This window comes from Antedon bifida, chromosome 1 (assembly GCF_963402885.1).
Source record: "Antedon bifida chromosome 1, ecAntBifi1.1, whole genome shotgun sequence".
Lineage (NCBI taxonomy): Eukaryota > Metazoa > Echinodermata > Crinoidea > Comatulida > Antedonidae > Antedon > Antedon bifida.
Window position 1 is genome coordinate 10338482 of NC_136226.1, and position 21054 is coordinate 10359535.

Below are 21054 nucleotides of genomic sequence, written 5' to 3' on the forward strand. Positions count from 1 at the left end.
TTAGGGCTTCTTCGTCCTGTCACAATAACAAACCTTTTTCCTTACTCAAATTATAATAAGTGCGTTGATGGAATATCCAATCGTAAACAGAAATGATCAAATTAAATATCACAGATGGAGGATGCCCTCTATCGACTTCAAAATATAGTATAGTCCTCATCGACTGAAGTATAGTACCAACTGTTCTTAAACTTTATTCACACACCATCGAAGTTATCGGCAGCTTAGCAGTATAATCACTAGCGAGGGCCGAGTTTGTGTTCGTATTTGGCAAAAACCTAATTAGTTGTCTGTTTTCAAATTCAATGTATCTGTAGCATCATTTTAAAGATGATTCGCTACATAGGTATTCTTTTTATTCTACACACAGGTAAGATTACAATGTTGTACTTTTTTAATAGTTTTGATCGACTCGCTGATTGGTTTTTACTTTTAGTTATACCTTATATGCATCATCATAACATTAATAACATATTTATTATTATTATACATTGAAGTTAGTAAAATGTTAGGTATAGGCCACAGTTAGGTGGCTCAAATCAAGTGTAAAAAGTGCATAGATGTGTTGCTTATTTAACCGGGATTGTGACTGTAGCATGAGAAAACATGCATAACCTTAGAAGTTATACTGTAGGAATACTATAGGAGGCTATCTATAAAGAAGCATCATTTTAACAGAAAGTGCGGGTAGGAATTCTTATGTTGAATAAAACTAAATTAAAAATGTCAAAGCCTATATAAGTCGATAAGTCCCCAGTAGTAAATTGTTGTACAAATTGTTATCACAGCAAAGTGTGCGATAAGCACTAAACCCGATCATGTTATCACAATATATAAACAGAAGCAGGGGCGGTACCGTGCCTGGTAGGGTTGAATCGCGCTAATGATCACATCTTCATATCTGATTATTAATCATTAATCTTTGCTACTTCTTTCAAATTATATTTGTTTGTTTCACTAAAATAATATCCAAGACTTATCTCATGCCGTGAAGTATGTCTACAAACCTAATAATACGGTAGACTGAAATACTTATATATTAAGTTAAAATTTATTTCCCTTTAAAATGTTTCTACGACCTGTACTATATTACTAACCCCTGTTTAAGTAGCATATTTCGACATTTATTATGTAATTAGGTGGTAAATAAATAATATGCATATCTATGAAAATGAACATTCAAATGCTTTGGCTATTTATTATTTGTTGTTCCGTATACAGCCAATTATTAAATCTATTAAAATTGGATTATTATCAAAATCTCACAAAATGTTATAGACAATATACAGTAGAACACATTTTGGAGGACCCTTCACGACCCAAAGAAGTATTCCTAATAAATAATAGAGGTGTCTCCTGAATAGGGGTTGCAGACATGCCAAATTATCTGTTTTCTTTTTACCTTCAATTCGTCTCTTTATCACCACCACACACGATCTCAAAACCAACTCATTCTAACACAATATAAGATACTCCGGACCCATACTGTAGAATAATATTTCATCAAACATTTTAGACGGTGTTTAGACTCTGCCTCTCATAATGCATTTTTTTTTAACAATTAAAAATTATATCTTTTCCAAATACTAGTCATGTCTTTACCCATATTTGTCCTTTACATTGTTTATTTATTTATTCATTTATTTATACATTTTTAAATGTCCTATTCATTATCATTTGTCCTATTCATTCACAAGATGTTTTTCTTCATCTTTCACTACATCTGCCTTCAAACTCTGACCTTATATCAGTATTTTATTGCATTGTACTGTACTATCTTTTATGTCAGAGTCTGTAAATAAATGTTATGAAACTTGAAAACTTGAAACTTGAATAGGGGTCAAAGAATGAGGCTTTACTATAACAAACAATTTTTTTTCTTGTAATGCATGGTTATAAGATTATATATATATTATTTCAAAGTGGCTTTTAGTAGAAATTAAGATTAATTGCAACTCGAGGCTTTGGAAAAGAAGAAAGGAAATGATTTTCCTCACGGTAGACAGAATTTGTTTAATTTGGAATCTAAAGCTCTGTCTACACTATCAAACTAGTGTGGAAATCAAAAAGTGTGATGTGTCCAAATATGGTAGTGATATGACATATCATCCTGTCCATATATGACACACATTTGATAGTGTAGAGACAGAGCTTAGAAGGAAAAGAAAGAATTTAAGAATTAAATGCATTCCAGCATTTGGTTTCATTTTTAGTTATGCTTTAATTTGTTGCATAATGTATTTGTCAAGAAAATGAAACTAAAATCTTTACTTAAAAATGACTTACATCCTCGGAATAATGTACCCCGCTATAAAAAAAATAAAAGCAATGACATATTATGTTAGGGGTATACATTATGGTTTGAGTTTGATTCTTTTTAAAAAAAACCTTCAAATAAATACTATCTCCTCGAAATGATAAATAATAAAAAAAGAAAATCGAAATAATATATTAGTTTAGGAAAATCGAAATATTATTTAACCTAGGAAAATCGAAATATTTTATTAGTCTAGAAGGCTTTTTAAACATAACTAGAAACTATTGAATCAGTTGTTATCATTACACAATTATTGATTGAACTTTCAACAATCTGGAATGAATGGTACCGGGTTTAGTTGATACCAAACCGCTAGAAAGATAACAGTATAAATGATTAACATAGATCTTTAGGTCACAAGAATTTGATTTGAATTTGTTTACGCTGATTATATAAGGTACAGACTGTTACCTTTTAAAACATACTTTTATAGTTGTGCCGTCCAAGAAATATAACCAAGGAAGAGTGAATTTTTCCATGATATAACAAAACTCTATAAATAAACATTATGTTCAAACTGTCTGGGGAAGGACCGGGAATCTACAGAGCTAGGAATACAATATTTCACTTCGAACGATAATGTAATGAACAACATCCTAACATACTTTGTGGTACTGAAGCTGGGATAAGGCATTATGACAAAAGATTTGTTAGATAGTTTTTTTTTTCTTTTTTCCCTCTTATATTTATTTTAGGCAAGCCAAGATAGCTTATGAGCACTGTAATTTCCATTTATATTGGACAATAAATCAATCTGTCTCTGTATCTGAACAATGACATGGTCATTTCGGCTCACTTTCAACGAACATGTAATAATACATAAATGATTTTTATAATTCCTATCATAGAATTTTGAATGAAAAACATGACTGTGAAAATATTTCTTGATTTTCTTTTTAGTAAACAGCCAAAGGTGTCCGAGCGGATGGCTAAGCTATGGGGATTCATGTTATTTTGTAAGGACAGATGCAAAGAATTGGTACGAATCACGATTAGCGTGTGAATCCGACCAAGGAGATCTAGCCGTAATTAAGACAGCTGATGTAAATGTAAGTTCACACTGGGATTCTTAAATAACCACGATTAGCATGTGAATTTGAGTAAGGAGAACTAGCCGTAATTAAGACAGCTGATGTAAATGTAAGTTCGCACTAGAATTTTTAGATAATCACGAATAGCATGTGAATCCGACCAAGGAGATCTACTGTAGCCGTAATTAAGACAGCTGATGATGTAAATGTAAGTTCACACTGGGATTCTTAGATAACAACGATTAGCATGTGAATCCGACCAAGGAGATCTAGTCATAATTAAGACAGCTGATGTAAATGTAAGTTCACACTGGGATTCTTTGAAAATTACGATTAGCATGCGAGTAATAAAGATAACTAACCAATAAGACAGTTATAATTGGATTATTAGATAATTGTGCAAGACCCACACTAAAATATAAAGAAGTCACTTCCACAGAACCAACAAAGGCGCGCGAATTATAATTGTTAGGTAAGATACCGTTCGTTAATGGCCTAAACGAACTAAAAAAACAGATTATGGAGGGGCTATTCATGAATGCACAATATTAATCATTGTAAGGTTTAAATATGTAGTCGATGTTTTTATCATTTTTACTACCTTAAATTGACATTTTTCAGAAGGCCTTGTCCTTTAACCGTGTTTGATTTTCTTTCTCTATCAAGACATTTTTAAATGGTTTGATCAAGGATACTGGTACGTCCCACTGGATAGGGCTACATGATACAAGTACTGAAGGAAAATTTGAATGGGTTGATGGTACAGCTCTAGATTCCAATAACGCGTAAGTAAAATAGGCGTACTAACACATCTCGTATTATCACACAACGACAAGATAATTGATCGAATCTCCTTGGCATATTGAATTACTAGAGAATGTTGTTTTGCGTGTGTAACTGTAATTTTGAAAGATTAGTATAGTAGCATATTTAAATAAACCCTATTCAAAGATGGTTCCTATTCACATGATAACCAATGCGCATATGTACGTAACTTTTTACCGCCAAATCAGACAATGGAATTCTGGGGAACCAAATGACTACGGAAGCAATGAAGATTGCGCTGAAATGCGCACCAACGGCAGATGGAATGATCTGGCGTGTACAAATAATCGACGAATGATATGTGAAAGAGCCGCTGGTAAGGCAATCTGCTGAAAGACTGGCGAAAACCAAATACCAACATTTCTAACCATTTAAACCATCGCTTTTAACACCGGTTATGATGTGTATTTTTTCGTTTAATCCACTTTATTGCATTTTGCTGTGTGTTTATTTTTTTGTTTGTTGCCCCAATTCCATATTCCATGTTCCTCAAACATTGCTTATTCCAATATTAGCTGTCTTTGTAAGTGAATGTTTATTATTTTATTTTTAATTCTTATTTTAGCACTCAACATCATTCATGGTGAATAGACAAATGATCAAAGTCATAATTATAATAACCAAGTTAATTTAACAACAGGAAGCTGAGATTGACTTGTAGATAGGCTATCGTAACAGACTTTGTGGTTTGGCTTCGACAAATTCACACAAAGCCGTCGAAATCTAGCGCCCTATTGGTAGATTGCCTTGCAATAACTGGACTGGATCAACGGTATCAAAGGTTATTTAAATATTATCAAGGTGTTAGTTCTCTGATCCGGGGAGTATGCAAATCGAACAAACAGCCACAAAACATCTAATAAATCGATTCATATTCAGATATTACTATAAATTGTGACGAGAGTGAAGGGTGGTATGATGGCGCTGGGCAATGCTACAAATTTATGGACCGTGATGCATCATGGGACGATTCCGTCAATTACTGTAAACTACTTGACGCTGAATTATTAAGTATTAAGTCGCAAGTTGAGCAAAATTTAGCAACATACATTGTGGGAATACACAATGCTACTATTTGGATTGGATTGTCTGATAAAGTAAGTACGATAAGCCTATTGCTTGTATTAGAGATTAATCAAAGTTTCTACATTTAGGCCTATTAATCTTTCACAGAAAAAAAATGTTGCTCTAGAAAGTTTGAGTGTAAGTCATAATTATACACTTGATATGGGAAAACATAACATTGATAAATATAATATAAAAATGTTGTTGTTATAATCCATTATGTTGTTTTGTTAGAATGGTGGATCATCAGGTATGTACCAATGGAGCAACGGTGATCCTTACTCTTTAACAAACGACTACAACAACTGGGCTCCAAGCCAACCAGACAACAAGTAAGTGAGTAAGAGGTCTTTCCAAAAATGGTATTAGAATATCGATGCAATTCGATGAAAACTAGAATTGGGATATTTGATATTCTTGTTGGAATTGAGTTTGGTAATGACTAATTAATGAAGATACGTGTACACCGTCGTTAGTTTTAGATTATCAATCGGTCAAACAATAAAATTGTTTTAACTTACATTTGATACATTATTAATAATACATTAGTCAGGCTGGAATCGTCAAAAGACCTCAAATTTAACCAACTCGGATTACAATGAAAAATGTATCCATTTACCTTGCATTACATATAGATTCTACACACAAGGAGGAAATTGTATTGAAATCCCAAACAGTGCAAACGACGGACAATGGAATACAGCTCCTTACACAAATCTTGCGAAATCTATTTGTCAGAAAGTAAAAGGTATAACAAATTGTTGTAGGATAAATTATTCTATTTTTGTATAATAATTCATCAACTACTGTAAAGATACACTAAAGCAGAAGCAAACAGACAATCTCATTTATTTCTCCAGGTACATGCGCACCAGGATGGAGGTTGCATAAAGGATATTGTTATCAATTTTATAACCACGCACAAACATGGGCTGATGCAAAACACTACTGCGAAGCACAAGGCGCTTACCTCACTTCAATCCTAAGGTAAATATGGTAAAATAAGAGTAGGATTCTTTCAAGTTTATAATAATATTGTTTTTATAAGTTGAATCATACAATATTAAGAGAAATGAAAATCTGTAGTATCCATATTAAGTGTAGGCCTAAGTAACATAACTACACTCTTGAATTGCCTACCCTACTTTCCATCTTACGGATGGTCAAAGGTTTTCGGTCAAAACAAACAGATTGGAATTCAATATCGAACTTTGTCACGTCGAACTTATGCCGAAAAGATTTGTTTGATTTCAGCAATACAGAAAATTATTTCATCAAGGAACAGTTTGAAGACCTAATAACCATAGATTACTGGATTGGGATTTCAGGTAAGATTTTGTTCGTTGAGCTGTTGGTACCGTGTAGGCCTATTTTTAATGCAAATATATACATACTTTGAACATGTTCCAAAACAGTAGGAATCATGGAGTGCTGATTCTATCCTCATTGAGTTTTAGGTTTTTGAATATGAATTGAAATAGTATTTAGAATTAAAATCCTTTAAATTAAAATGTTTATAATTAAATTCTTTGAGATTATGCAAACGACGGTATCTTTACATGGACAGAAGGTACATCAACCGCAGGCTACAACAACTGGAATCCAAACATGCCAAAGAATATGCAAAACCAACCAGACTGTGGAAAAGTATTAGTCGGTAAGTGTGGAAATTGATAAAGTGGAAGGCTATATTTAGTTATTTAACAGACTAAAAAGCAAACAATCTCATCAGTGAAACTGCAAAGTACCTAAAAATCTTTAAATTATTTATTTATGAACTTCTAGAGGATTCTAATGGAAAGTGGGATTCGGACAATTGTTTTCTTTTACTTGCCTCTGTTTGCAAAGCAAAAGTCGGTAAGTATGATTCTATCTATCAATTTACACTTAAAATTAGCCATTGAATTATGAAGTAACTAACTAACGCGCGGAAAAGGACAGCAAATACTGTAATTTTCAACCATGTTATTTGTAAAGCTATATTTTTTTACAGGAACAAATATTAAGACAATTTTTCCTGGTGCGGGTGAGTACAAGTATATTCAGATTGTCGTTCGCGACAGACGTCGGCCATAAACAAGTCTGGCAGTAGTCTTAATAAACACTGACATTTGTTAGTTAAGTTGTTGTGTGAATTCTAATTACAAAAACGAACGTTGTTTAATTACTCATTATAACGGTGGTGCAGTGTAGTTTTAATTCATATTGAGAACATGCATTTTGTTTTCAGACGTCGGTTCCTGTCCTCCTGGCTGGATTCTAAACGGTGACGGTTGTTACAAGGTTATCAGTGACACTGACTTAACGTTTAGCACTGCGTCCCAGGCTTGTCAGTTAATCCAAGGAGAACTTGCGAGCATCCACGGTTCCGAGACGCAATCATTTCTATCACGTGAGTATGTGCAACCTCAGTATAGATCTGCTAATGAATTGAAAGAAAATGCTGTATAAGCATCATAGAAGAGATGACGGTGGTATATTGCGATGATTTTCCGACTAGAGTGAAGGAGTATCGAACTATATTAAGTATGGTGTATAACACATTAATGTTCGTCTTTTCGTTTTTGTTTTGTGGTTGTTTTTTGCGACTCTTTCTATTAAAGCTATCATGTCATCGGCTTATCCATGATGTAAGCTAGGCACGAAATTGACGTAATATACTGTACACCATTAAACAATACAATGTAAATCCGGCTGGACTACAGTAGATTCAAAATAAAAACAGTCAGATGTTTTTAGTATACTAAGCATATTCCGAATAGCTGATACAGTACCATTTTTATTTTGCTTTTAGTTAAAGCACGACTTGCAAATAAATACTTATGGGTTGGTTTACATGATACCCGTGATGAGGGAAACTTCGAATGGCTTGATGGAACACCTGTAAGTTTTAGTTTTATACATCTTATTTTGGTATCTATTATTTCTGTTTTTCGGTTGATGTTAAATATTATCCATTATGCATAATATTTGTAACAATACCGAGGTACTGTATATATTATCATTCGTGACTCTAACCAATTGCCTTTTGCCTATCCAGTATGCCTAATAGGTCCAAACAGGAATTCGTCTACTAGTTAAATAAAAACGTAACTCTAAACAAACCAATGTCTTTTTTGCAGTATAACTTCTTTAACTGGGCGCCAAGTGAACCCAATGGTTATGGTAATGGTTATGTAGAGGACTGTGTACAGATTTCTCCTTTGGAGAACTACACAGGAAAGTGGAACGATGTGGCCTGTACAGGAAGAGTAGGGTACATTTGTCAAATTGCCAAAAGTAAGAAGGGAATTATTACTTCGACTATATCATCCAACACCTGGACTTGGTGTTTCCTTATATTATTTAGGCTATTCGGTATGGTTCACTAGTAGAGAACTGTACTAGGCTATGCCCATGTTATGGTGAATCTTTCATAATTAATTTTGTTTTTTAGCATGTGAAACAATTACAACTGGAAATACTGATGACAGGTATTATTATCGCTATCATGACTCGCCTCTTAACAAACCACGCGTTGATTTCGAAGTCAAAGCCTCAAATGACGTACACATAGGGTTATCGTCTTCCCCCGCAGACGCAAGTGACATGTACGTGATTGTCATTGGAGGATGGGGTAACCAAAACTCTGCTATCAAACGTTGTATTCAGTGTTCAAATGAAGTGTATGTATCAACTCCAAATATTCTAAACCCAAATGAATTTCGTGGATTTTGGATTACTTGGGACAATAATGGGAAGATCAGTGTTGGTAAAGCAGGACAGGCGTCATTCATGGATTGGACTGATCGTAAACCTCTACGCATTGCTTATGTTGGCTATTCAACTGGCTGGCTAAGTTCTGGAGAATTCAAGTTTTGTGACTTAAGTAAGTTATCATTTTAAGCCAACTTAGAGTGCTTGTAATATTTTGTTTTCTCTTCCGTGTGGGAGTGCACCCACCTTTGTTATTGAACTCATTTCTTCGATGGTTTTACGCTTATACTTGATAGTTACAGTTTGCACATTAAACGATAAACAAGAATATCTGTGTAAATACTTTAACATATTAAAAACAAATAAAATAATTATACAATAAAATAAACATTTAACAATCTAATACATTTCACTTTGTATCGTTTGTGCCATATCTTTTTTTTCCTTTTTTCTTTATCTGTCAGATCATAAGTAATTCTGAGCATCAATTGTAATATAATAAACGTCAATAATAATTGTTTAATTATTTTCTCAGAGGCAGATCCAGGGAAGCGCTGAGGCCCTGTGGAGCCGTGAAATGTGCAAAAAGTCACATTTGTGCAAACATTTTACCTTCAAATGTGCAAACAACCACATTTGTGCAAACATTTTACCTTCAAATGTGCAAATCTGTAAAAATTCATTACCCGCAAATGTGCAAACATCTCGCCGTTAAATGTAAAAACGATCAGTTTTGACGTTAAATGTGCAAAAGGTATTCTACAAATGTGAAAATCATTTCTTCAGTCAAATTCCTATTACATTTTATATTTTTGGTTCGTAGGTCTTTAGAAAATAACAATAGGAAAAAGAGTCTAATAAATCTAAAATGTTCAATATCATAATAACTAATTATACTGTTGTATTTTATTATGATCAAAGGCTTTAACCCGTCTCAGCCAAATTCAAGTCGACCCCAAGTCAACTCGCCCCCAAGTCAACTCGCCCTGAAGTCAACTCGGCCTCACGTCAACTAGGCCACGTTAAAGTATGAAACGCAAAAAGTGCAAATAAATGGGACAATATAAGTCTTAGAACAGAAGAAAAATAATAAAAACGAAGTACGCATGTTATAGAGATGAATATTAGAATGAATGTGAATCTTAGTTGACCGATTAGTTTTTGGCCGAGTTGACGTGAGGTCGAGTTGACTTGAGGCCGAGTTGACTTTAGGGCGAGTTGACTTGGGGCCGATTTTAATTTAGACGAGGCGGTTTAGAGCCTTTGATTATAATAAAATACAACAGTATAATTAGTTTTTATAATATTGAACATTTTAAATTTATTATACTCTTTTTCCTATGTTATTTCTACTCTGAAAGACCTACGAACCAAAAATATAAAATGGAATAGGAGTTTGGTTGAAGAAATGCTTTGCACATTTGTAGAATACCTTTTGCACATTTAACGTCAAAACTGATCGTTTTTACATTTAACGGCGTGATGTTTGCACATTTGCGGGTAATGCATTTTTACAGATTTGCACATTTGAAGTTAAAATGTTTGCACAAATGTGGTTGTTTGCACGTTTGAAGGTAAAATGTTTGCACAAATGTGGTTGTTTGCACAAATGTGACTTTTTGCACATTTCACGGCTCCACAGGCCCCTTGTGAACTACTGCTACTGTTTCTGACGAGACTGTTAGCGCTCCCTCGCCTCCTATATTACTGAATTACAGTTCAATTAGAATGTTGTTGTACTAAACAGTACATTTGAATCTCGATTGTTAGTAAATTATATCTTACATTTGATTAATTTACAATTAATATCATCAATCTCGCTTTTTTCAATTTAACAGATCAATCGTCCGGTGGTAGTACTGTGGTCTTCTCTAACACTCTCCTCTAACTGTGATCTCATTGGTTACGTTTCTTTTCGTCATCATGAAGCTAGAGTAACTACACAAAATACAGCAGTCTACGAAATGAAGTGCAAAATAATCTGACTAGCTGTTTCACCTGAAAATCACTGAATAAAAATAGCTATACGCAAAAATCGTATCTCTATCTCTCTATCGTTCTCTAATCTGTATAAATAATGTAAATGATTTGAAATGTAATACTGTTCCAATTATCAATGAGAAACAAAATTAGTAATAAAATGTTAACATTGTTATGGTTTAAAATACTTTTTATTTCACATTTTATCTTGAAAGTCAAAGTTTCAATGTCGATCGTGTTTTTTTTTTCCATTAAATTTGTTATGGAATTCTATATATAATTTAAGCATTTTAAAATTATGTTGTAAATATCTGCCAGATCTAGTAATTAATATTAATGTTACGTTCAATGATGACTTAAATTATAATGAAAGATTGTAATAATATGAAAAATAACATCAAAAACTGTCCCTAATCAATAAAATCGTAGTTATGTAGTCAAATAATATGCCTCTGATGAGATTTGTCTTGATTTATATAGTGTCTTGTGAATATCGAGTTATCCACACACTTAATACTCAAATATGTTAGTCTACTTATTACAGCGATTGATTTTGATTTGATTTGAATTTATTTGGAAAATCATCATAAAAAATACATACAAAGTGATAACATAAATTACGGACATTACAAATAATACATTTAAAAAAGATTTTCCAGGATAGCCCAAAAAGCTTGTCAGCTTATTTCCATTGGGATCCTTTTACAATCTAAAATAAAAAAGATAAACATTACAAAGTATTGCATTAAACACGTAAATATAACAATAATATAAAAAACAAGTTAAATTAAAGACTATGATTGGACTTATATAGTTATTTGGTAGAACAGAAATGTGATTTAACATTTTTCTTAAAATTAAATTAGTTTTCTATTTGTTGAATGGAATGAGGTAGGTTATGCCATGCCTTTATGCCTGTATAATAAAACGTTTTAGATATTTGACTATCAGATTTAGGAACTGAAAAACCATTGACACTACTTCTAGTCATATAATGGTGGCTTTTCAAATAAGGTACTGATTTTCCATAAAAAAAATCTTATGAACATGATGAAGTTTGAGTTGGCAAATTCTATCCTCTAGACATAATTGGGCTATGATATACATATGTTATATGTATATTGGAGCATTCTAGGAGTTTTATAATATTATTCAAAAGACTCATTTAATTATTTTTCGAAAACAAATTCCTGAAACTGTACAGCATCTTACGTTTAGTTGAGTATCATCATTATCTATGTATCAAAACGAATTAACTATCATGGTTTCCATCATCCAAACGCTATAAAAAGAGAGAGAGGTTTGCGGCCTAGTACACACACTTGGAGTTTGCTCGATTTTTAATTTTTTAAAGTTTGCTAGTGTAGACTTCTGCCAAACAAAATGTTCTACATTTTGTCTAAAACTAGGATCAATACAAACTTTGGAAGGAAGGACAAAATGTGTTGTCGATGGATGCGTGTTATTAGCAGCTGCCTATGGAACGCCATCGCTGCCTCCGGCAGCAAACTTTAATTCTATTCGGCTCTTTTAGCATTACGTTCGGCTCTTTTAGCATTCGGCGCATTTCTATTCGGCCCATTTACCATTACGTTCGGCTCTTTCAGCATTCGGCGGATTTCTATTCGCCCCATTTACCATTACGTTCGGCTCTTTCAGCATTCGGCTCTTATTTATTCGGCCCATTTACCATTACGTTCGACTCTTTTTGATTCGGCCCTTTTTATTCGGCTCTTTCTGCATTACGTTACTCTTTTTGATTCGGCCCCTTTTTATACGGCGCAATTAAATTCTAACCTTTTACATGGGGTCAAATGGAAGAAAATCAACGGCTGGAAATGAGTCTATGAAAAGCAAAACATACAGATGCAGAATTAAATGAATTTGAAGGCTATTTCAATGTGACGAATCATTTTATTGACATGATTAATGTGTTAGAGAACTTGCAATTGTCCCACCTTATTGACCATTTTGAGATAGAAAATGCTTGATTTATGGCCTAGGCTAGCTAGGCCTATCAGCCTAAAAGTTAATAATAATAATTTACCCTTTCTCTCTCAAAATTTGTTAAAAGATGACTTAAATTTAGGTTATTGAACACATCTTTAATCGGTTGGCTACTCATGGTTGACGCCATGATGATGAAATGTTTGTAAACTCATTTTCAGCTTGATTTTCTTCCATTTGACCCCATGTAAAAGGTTAGATTTTAATTGCGCCGTATAAAAAATGCCGATTTAAAAAGAGCCGAACGTAATACAGAAAGAGCCGAATAAAAAAGAGACGAATTCTGAAAGAGCCGAACGTAATGGTAAATGGGCCGAATAAAAAAGAGCCGAATGCTGAAAGAGCCAAACGTAATGGTAAATGGGCCGAATAGAAATGCGCCGAATGCTAAAAGAGCCGAACGTAATGCTAAAAGAGCCGAATAGAACTAAAGTTTGCTGCCGGAGGCAGCGATAGCGTTCCATAGCTGCCTGCTGCTATGTTGATGGTGCGTCAATGTGCGTACGCGTTTCGAATACGGCGCACGTATCCTGGCTACCGATACTATAACAACACCTATCCAAACAAACCACATCAGTTCTTCGCTGGAAGCTAAACCAGTAACATCGTTTCGATAATCGTCTCATAAAATCGTATTGAATTTTATCAACTTATCTTCTAAAATATTTCAAAGTAATATTAAATTGGTAAGCTTAATTTTTTTTTCTTTAATACTCTCCCGCGCCTGCTTAGATTAGATGAATCAGGACGCCAGAGAGATGTTTATTAATAATATTAACAATAACGTTAGGCCTAGCCTAGCAAACAAGTGTATGAACTATGATGTTATGAACAGATCTATTCAATGATGATAATAACGGCAATTTCGGAAGAAAATACAAAGTTCATCTAGGCCTACGTCCAGATATAAATTCCAAAGAAATTTTCTTATCGAATTTCAGCAAATAATGGATTCTAAGAACGTTGCACCTTTTTCATCCAACAACATCGTTGCCACTATACTTGATGATCTCATAATCGGAGTAGTAGTAAACAATAGGCCTACCTGTAGAAGAGATATAAAGAATAGTAATGGCAACATGATCCTAGAAGCCATCAAACCTATTGCCATTAGTACGAGTGTGCCAAAATCAAAGGAGTCGTCCATCACCATCGGTACATCTGCTGACACCACTTATCTGCTTCAAAGAAGATTCAATTTGGCAGACTATTTCTCTACTCTCGGAAAGCCAATTGATGTAAAGAAAACGGATGGAATTGACAGCAGAGGAGATGGAAATACAACAGGTAGTTGAATAACATAATATAAGAAAGACGTTTAACTATGGCAATATGTGAACAATATCATTTTGAAGTATGAATTGCTATCCTTAATTTCTGTCAACAGGTTTAAAGAAAATCGTCTGCGATAATGAAATAAATCATCTAAAAACTGAAATTAAGACAGAAAAGACTACCGACAACCTTGATGACAATGCTGAACCACAAAAAAGTAATAATTACATTTTGTTTAAAACGATTAATAATTGAATTGCCTTATAAGAATTGTATTTTTACGTACTTTAATATACAGTAATAAAAACTATAAAACGAAATTTTAATAATCTCAATATGTTTTTCATTATAGGGTTTAAATTACTGAAATCAGCCAGACGTAAAATAAAAAAGATTTTCCAAAAAGATCGTCAAGCTTGTAAATATTTAGACGACTACAAGAAAATCGACGAAGAAAATCTGAAACCAATCTCCAATCCTCAAGATTCTAAGCCGAGCTGTCTGGGCTTTGGATCTTTTGGCGTAGTAAACCTCATGACACTTACTGAAGGTGATAAGAAAAAGTTAGTGGCAGTTAAGTCTTTCCCTTATGAAGACTCATTCTCAAGAAAAAAGAAAAGGAAAATGAATAAGAAAATAACCAAAGAACTTCAGGTAATTATTGTTATATACAGTAGATTTCCATAAAATTACTATTGCTTGGTGTGCGATCGAAAAAAAAATCAGTGACTAAAAGATATAATAATTATAGTGGTCTTCATTAAACAAATATTGACAAAAACAATTTTTCATATTTAAATGTGCTTGAATTTTACAGTTTATGGACAGACTTCGTGAAATTCCAGAGTTCCCAGATGTATATGGTGTCTGTAAGAATCAAAATGGCTACCACATCGTTATGGAATTTATTGGGAATAAAAAGAACAAGCAATCTCAGACTCTATCTGATGAGTTTGAAGCACAATACAACGACAGGTTTCCATACACAAGTAGAAAACGGGACATCATGTGGATGAATGTACTTCTGGACATCGTAAAGGGCATTCGAAAAATGCACGAAAAAGACATACTCCATTGCGACATTGCACCTAGAAATGTTCTTTTATATAAGAATAAACAAAGGTACTTTTGTTTTTGTTTAAATTATATACCGCGCAAACTTTAAATCAAAAAGACAGGCGAGATAAACACTTTTTCACAATATACAGATAGTAAGCCTCCTAGTATTAATTGTACAAATCACTGTTTAATTAATATTACTCCCGGTTTTAAAACTTCAATTTATATATTTTTTCAGGGTTGCTGCAAAAGTGATCGATGTTGGTCTTGCCTGCAATGCTAATGCACCACGATGGCTTTCTCTTGGTCGCCTACGACCAAAATCAACCGCTCAGCAAATCCTGAACGATTATAAATGTGTTGCGCCAGAGTTTGCTAATGGAAACTGCTGGAGTAGAGGAGGGTATTTTTCCAAAGCTTCTGATGTTTGGTCAATCGGACAGATAATTAATGGAATATCTCCACTTTTCACTGCATGCTGTGAAGAAAAACTAGAAACTCTTTTCAGAGAATGTACTACTGAAAACCCTGCTATCAGAGCAACAGCAGAAGACATTCAATCGAAGTTGGAATCAATTATTCTAAGACTCCAGATGAACTACATTAAGTGCATGTAATCTGCACGTCTACAGTTACCTGATTATCGTGTTTATCATCCTCCTGATTTCTAATATTTTTTTAAATGGCAATGCCTTCATCATGGAAATTATAATACCACAGAATTATGTACAATAAATGAAAATTTGTATTTTTATATCTTACAACTTTGTATTTTGTGTTTGTGTTTCGAGAATTAAACAAAACATTCGGTTTGTACTGCATCACAATAAATTCAGATTTAAAAACCTAAATGATTAAAATATAATATCGGAGATTAGTTAAACCCCCATATGATAAGTCAAGCACCATCGTCCCCTTCACTCCCCAACTCTGTACATGCGCCTGTATATACTGTAATGTCGTCAGCTTTACATACAATTTATTTACTTCTGAGTGTTTAATCAGGGAAGAGATTTCAATCTTCCCTGGTTTAATTAATATATTTGTATTCATTTTATTATTATTAAATATTATATTATTATTTATTATAATACACCTGATTTTAATCATGCAATTTGATTGGTTAATTACGCATCACCTGTCTTGGAAATAATCCTATCTAATGGTGATAAATAATTATACAAAATTAACATTTGTCAAGTTAATAGAAGCATCATAATACATTTCTGCTGCTCTATTTTCAACTCGGTTTGCGCCTCGTTAAAAATAGAGCAGTCAATTGTTCAACTCGTGAAATATCCTCACCATCCAACTTATAAACATTAATTATTTGTATACTTCCTAAAGCCAGGATGGGTTTCAAAATGTAGTTTAACATCTTCCCATTACGATTTGATAACGCATTGTTGCAATTGATGCTCGTAGCGCATGTGTGTCATTTTGATCGCTAATATGAATCAAAGATGGAGGATGATGTTGAAACTTCATATAAGCATTCCCAGTACAATTGCAGTAATTTTGATACCTCATGGTATAGATGCATGGAGTAGGAAAATGTTATATAACAAACTCTACGCCCATCCCCTACCACCACCCCACATCTGCTCTTCTTGCAGTATCAGTAGCCTGTTTATTTTCATTTTTTTAAATATTATATTATTATTTATTATAATACACCTGATTTTATTCATGCAATTTGATTGGTTAATTACGCATCACCTGTCTTGGAATTTGTCCTATCCTATGTTTCGAAATACAAATAATGTGCCGTAATTAGATTTGTTAAAGGTTATATTTAAACTCGGCTCGCGCCTCGTTGAAATATAACCTTTCATCATTCACCTCATGCCATTATTTGTACCATTATACTCATAAACATTCATTTTTTGTATATTATTACATGTTTTATGTGTTCATGTTCAGAAAGTTTTAGGGCTTCATCGTCCTGTCACAATAACAAACCTTTTTCCTTACTCAAATTATAATAAGTGCGTTGATGGAATATCCAATTCATCGTAAACAGACATGATCAAATTAAATATCACAGACGGAGGATGCCCTCTATCGACTTCAAAATATAGGATAGTCCTCATCGACTAAAGTATAGTACCAACTGTTCTTTATTCGCACACCATCGAAGTTATCGGCAGCTTAGCAGTATAATCACTAGCGAGGGCCGAGTTTGTGTTCGTATTTGGCAAAAACCTAATTAGTTGTCTGTTTTCAAATTCAATGTATCTGTAGCATCATTTTAAAGATGATTCGCTACATAGGTATTCTTTTTATTCTACACACAGGTAAGATTACAATGTTGTACTATAGTTTTTATCGACTCGCTGATTGGTTTTTACTTTTAGTTAGTAGTCCTATATTATGGTGAATCTTTTATAATTAATTTTGTTTTTTAGCATGTAAAACAATTAAAACTGGAGATACTGATGACAGGTATTATTATCACTATCATGACTCGCCTCTTAACAAACCGCGCCTTGATTTCGAAGTCAAAGCTTCAAATGACGTACACATAGGGTTATCGTCTACAGCGGCAGACGCAAGTGACATGTATGTGATTGTCATTGGAGGATTGGGTAACCAGAACTCTGCTATCAAACGTTGTATTCAGTGTTCAAATGAAGTGTATGTATCAACTCCAAATATTATAAATCCAAATGAATTCCGTGGAGTTTGGATTACTTGGGACAATAATGGGAAGATTAGTGTTGGTAAAGCAGGACAGGCGTCATTCATGGAATGGACTGATCGTAAACCTCTACGCATTGCTTATGTTGGCTATTCGACTGGCTGGCCAAGTTCTGGAGAATTCAAGTTTTGTGACTTAAGTAAGTTATCATTTTAAGCCAACTTAGAGTGCATGTAATATTTTGTTTTCTCTTCCGTGTGGGAGTGCACCCACATTTGTTATTGAACTCATTTCTTCGATGGTTTTACGCTTATCCTTGATAGTTACAGTTTGCACATTAAACAATAAACAAGAATATCTGTGTAAATACTTTAACATATTAAAAACAAATAAAATAATTATACAATAAAACAAAGATTTAACAATCTAATACATTTCACTTTGTAGCGTTTGTGCCATATATTTTTTTCCTTTTTTCTTGTTAGTAAATTATATCTTACATTTGATTAGTTTACAATTAATATCATCAATCTCGCTTTTTTCAATTTAACAGATCAATCGTCCGGTGGTAGTACTGTGGTCTTCTCTAACACTCTCCTCATAACTGTGATCTCATTGGTTACGTTTCTTTTCGTCATCATGAAGCTAGTGTAACTACACAAAATACAGCAGTCTACGAAATGAAGTGCAAAATAATCTGACTTGACTAGCTGTTTCACCTAAAAATCACTGAATAAAATAGCTATACGCAAAAATCGTATCGTTCTCTAATCTGTATAAATAACGTAAATGATTTGCAATTTAATAATATTACAATTATCAATGACAATCTCAACTCAAAGAAATGGCCAGTGAGGCCGCAGTTACAATTTAGTCATTGTAATGATGCGCATGCGTAATAATATTCATTAAAATAATATGCCTCTGATGAGATTTGTGTATAGTGTCTTGTGAATACCGACTTTTTGTCAAATATATATAGATAAATAAATAACATACACTATATAAAAAAAAAATAATATGCCAGAGATGAGGAAATAACAATATTTAATTGAGTTGATTTCGAAGATAAACGTACTTTTCGATACGCATCATTTATACACACAGTATCGAATAAAAATAATGTGCCGTAATTCGATTTTTTATTTGATAAATGAAATATCTACTATTATTAGCTAATGATTATCCATGCAGTTGCTTTTTTGTTGTTTTTGTTTAGGGGTTGGTATTTGTTCTTTAACTTCTTTTTCTGATCCCTGAAAAAGTTCTTATTTAATATTACCATTTAAGTTATTGTAATTAATGTATGCTGTTTTTATTTCATGAACTGTTTCTAAATAAATGTTGTTGATCATGGACACGAGTTATCCACATACTTAATACTCAAATATGTTAGTCTACTTATTACAGCGATTGGGCTATGATATACATATTTTATATATATATATATATTGGAGCAATTTATAATATTATTCAAAAGACTCATTTAATTATTTTTCGAAAAACAATTCCTGAAACTGTACAGCATCTTAAGTTTGGTTGAGTATCATCATTATCTATGTATTAAAACGAAATTAACTATCATGGTTTCCATCATCCAAACGCTATAAAAATAGAGAGAGGTTTGCGGCCTAGTAGTACACACACTTGGAGTTTGCTCGATTTTTAATTTTCTAAAGTTTGCTAGTGTAGACTTCTGCCAAACTATATTTTCTACATTTTGTCTAAAACTAGGATCAATACAAACTTTGGAAGGAAGGACAAAATGTGTTGTCGCTAGATGCGTGTTATAGTAGAGCAGTTAGTGCCATAAAAATAGCCAAGTTGTGCACTTTATTACCAAAGCATGAAACTTGCCACAAAGTTTCTTTGATGTATATAGATTAAAAATATCGGAGGGTGCCAAGTGTCCAACGTCCGGTATGGCGGCCATCTTGATTTTAAAATGGCCACCATAAAAACAAAAAGTGTTCATATCTTGGCAACTATAAACAGTAGAGACTTGATTCTGGTGTTAAATTGTTCACAAACCACATATTTCTATTTGCTCTAATGAAAAGTTTCGTAAAAAAATGACCGGAAATGACGTTTCTCCCAGTTTGACCTTTGACCTCTTATCTGTATATCTCGGTAACTACTGATAATTTTCAATCGATTTTGGTGTCATTTTGTTCAGAATAGAGACATTTATATTTGTAGTAATGAAACATTTTCACATAAAATGACTGGAAATACAATTTATAACCTTTGACATATATAATATGTGAACATACTGTATGTGGTTTACATTGGTATAAATGCACCTAATTTTTTTTAACGAAATAAATGACACTGCAAAAATGACCAGGAATTATTATTCTGAGTTTTTGACTTTTGATGTGATAGGATAGGCGTAAAGTATGACAGATCACTGAGAAACAGCAATCACTGAGCTCATCTATGCCGACTTGTTTGCTAAACTGTGATGTGTCAATCGTTAGATAAAAGTGTTGGTCCTCTCTCCATCATCTTTTTTTTTTTTTTGCAATGTATTATACCATATGGACAATTGTCTGAAATAAAAGTTGAATTGAATTGTTAGATGCCATTTGGAAATATTTTTGATGTAAAGTAGCATTCTTTCGTTGGCCTCTTTGATGTTGCATATGAGACAAGTTCGGAAAGTTTTCATTTTCATGAGTTAAGAGAATACCGTCTTTCAAAGTACTTACTACCAACTTATCCTGCATTTGTGCAGTAGACCTACTTTCATTAGTCAGAAACTCAGGTAATTCTTGTTCATTTTCGTTGCATCTAAAAAAAATGTACTCCATTTTTATGGTAATAGGCCTTTGCTGTAAACCATCTGAATCCTTTTCCTCGATTTTCTCTACTCATTGATTTTTTAGCAAAATCCGAACCAAATCAATTCGTAAAAGACATCTCAATATAATTATTCAAGTAATTCTCAAATTAGTGACATGGACCTACAATATACTGTTCTGTACAAGACCTTTTTAGGCATCCACTTGTGGACTTTCACTTTGAAGGTCTTGGTCTCCTAATCATACAAGAAACAATGTCTGATTTAATCAATCAAAGTAGTGGGTCCAGACAAAGAAGGGGATGTAACACCATCCACAGACAAAGAAGGGGATATAAGACCATCCACAGACAAA

At 33.2% G+C, this 21054-nt stretch overlaps 3 protein-coding genes across 3 annotated transcripts; all 3 read left to right on the forward strand.

Moving 5' to 3' along the window:
- The first annotated feature begins 255 nt into the window (after positions 1-255).
- Positions 256-11027, forward strand: LOC144834591 (C-type mannose receptor 2-like). Its single transcript, XM_078689453.1, has 17 exons — positions 256-370; positions 3218-3366; positions 4015-4133; positions 4362-4489; positions 5053-5270; positions 5473-5570; positions 5874-5986; positions 6099-6225; positions 6493-6566; positions 6773-6895; positions 7024-7095; positions 7232-7264; positions 7469-7630; positions 8033-8121; positions 8361-8517; positions 8675-9106; positions 10773-11027. The coding sequence occupies exons 1-17, from the start codon at positions 331-333 to the stop codon at positions 10820-10822; spliced, it is 2184 nt and encodes a 727-aa protein (XP_078545579.1). The 5' UTR covers positions 256-330; the 3' UTR covers positions 10823-11027.
- A 2973-nt stretch (positions 11028-14000) lies between these two features.
- Positions 14001-15872, forward strand: LOC144834598 (serine/threonine-protein kinase 17A-like). Its single transcript, XM_078689465.1, has 5 exons — positions 14001-14208; positions 14309-14413; positions 14549-14850; positions 15014-15318; positions 15494-15872. The coding sequence occupies exons 1-5, from the start codon at positions 14001-14003 to the stop codon at positions 15870-15872; spliced, it is 1299 nt and encodes a 432-aa protein (XP_078545591.1).
- Positions 15873-17512: 1640 nt separating this feature from the next.
- Positions 17513-18112, forward strand: LOC144834605 (C3 and PZP-like alpha-2-macroglobulin domain-containing protein 8). Its single transcript, XM_078689479.1, has 2 exons — positions 17513-17552; positions 17664-18112. The coding sequence occupies exons 1-2, from the start codon at positions 17513-17515 to the stop codon at positions 18110-18112; spliced, it is 489 nt and encodes a 162-aa protein (XP_078545605.1).
- The last annotated feature ends 2942 nt before the right edge of the window (positions 18113-21054 follow it).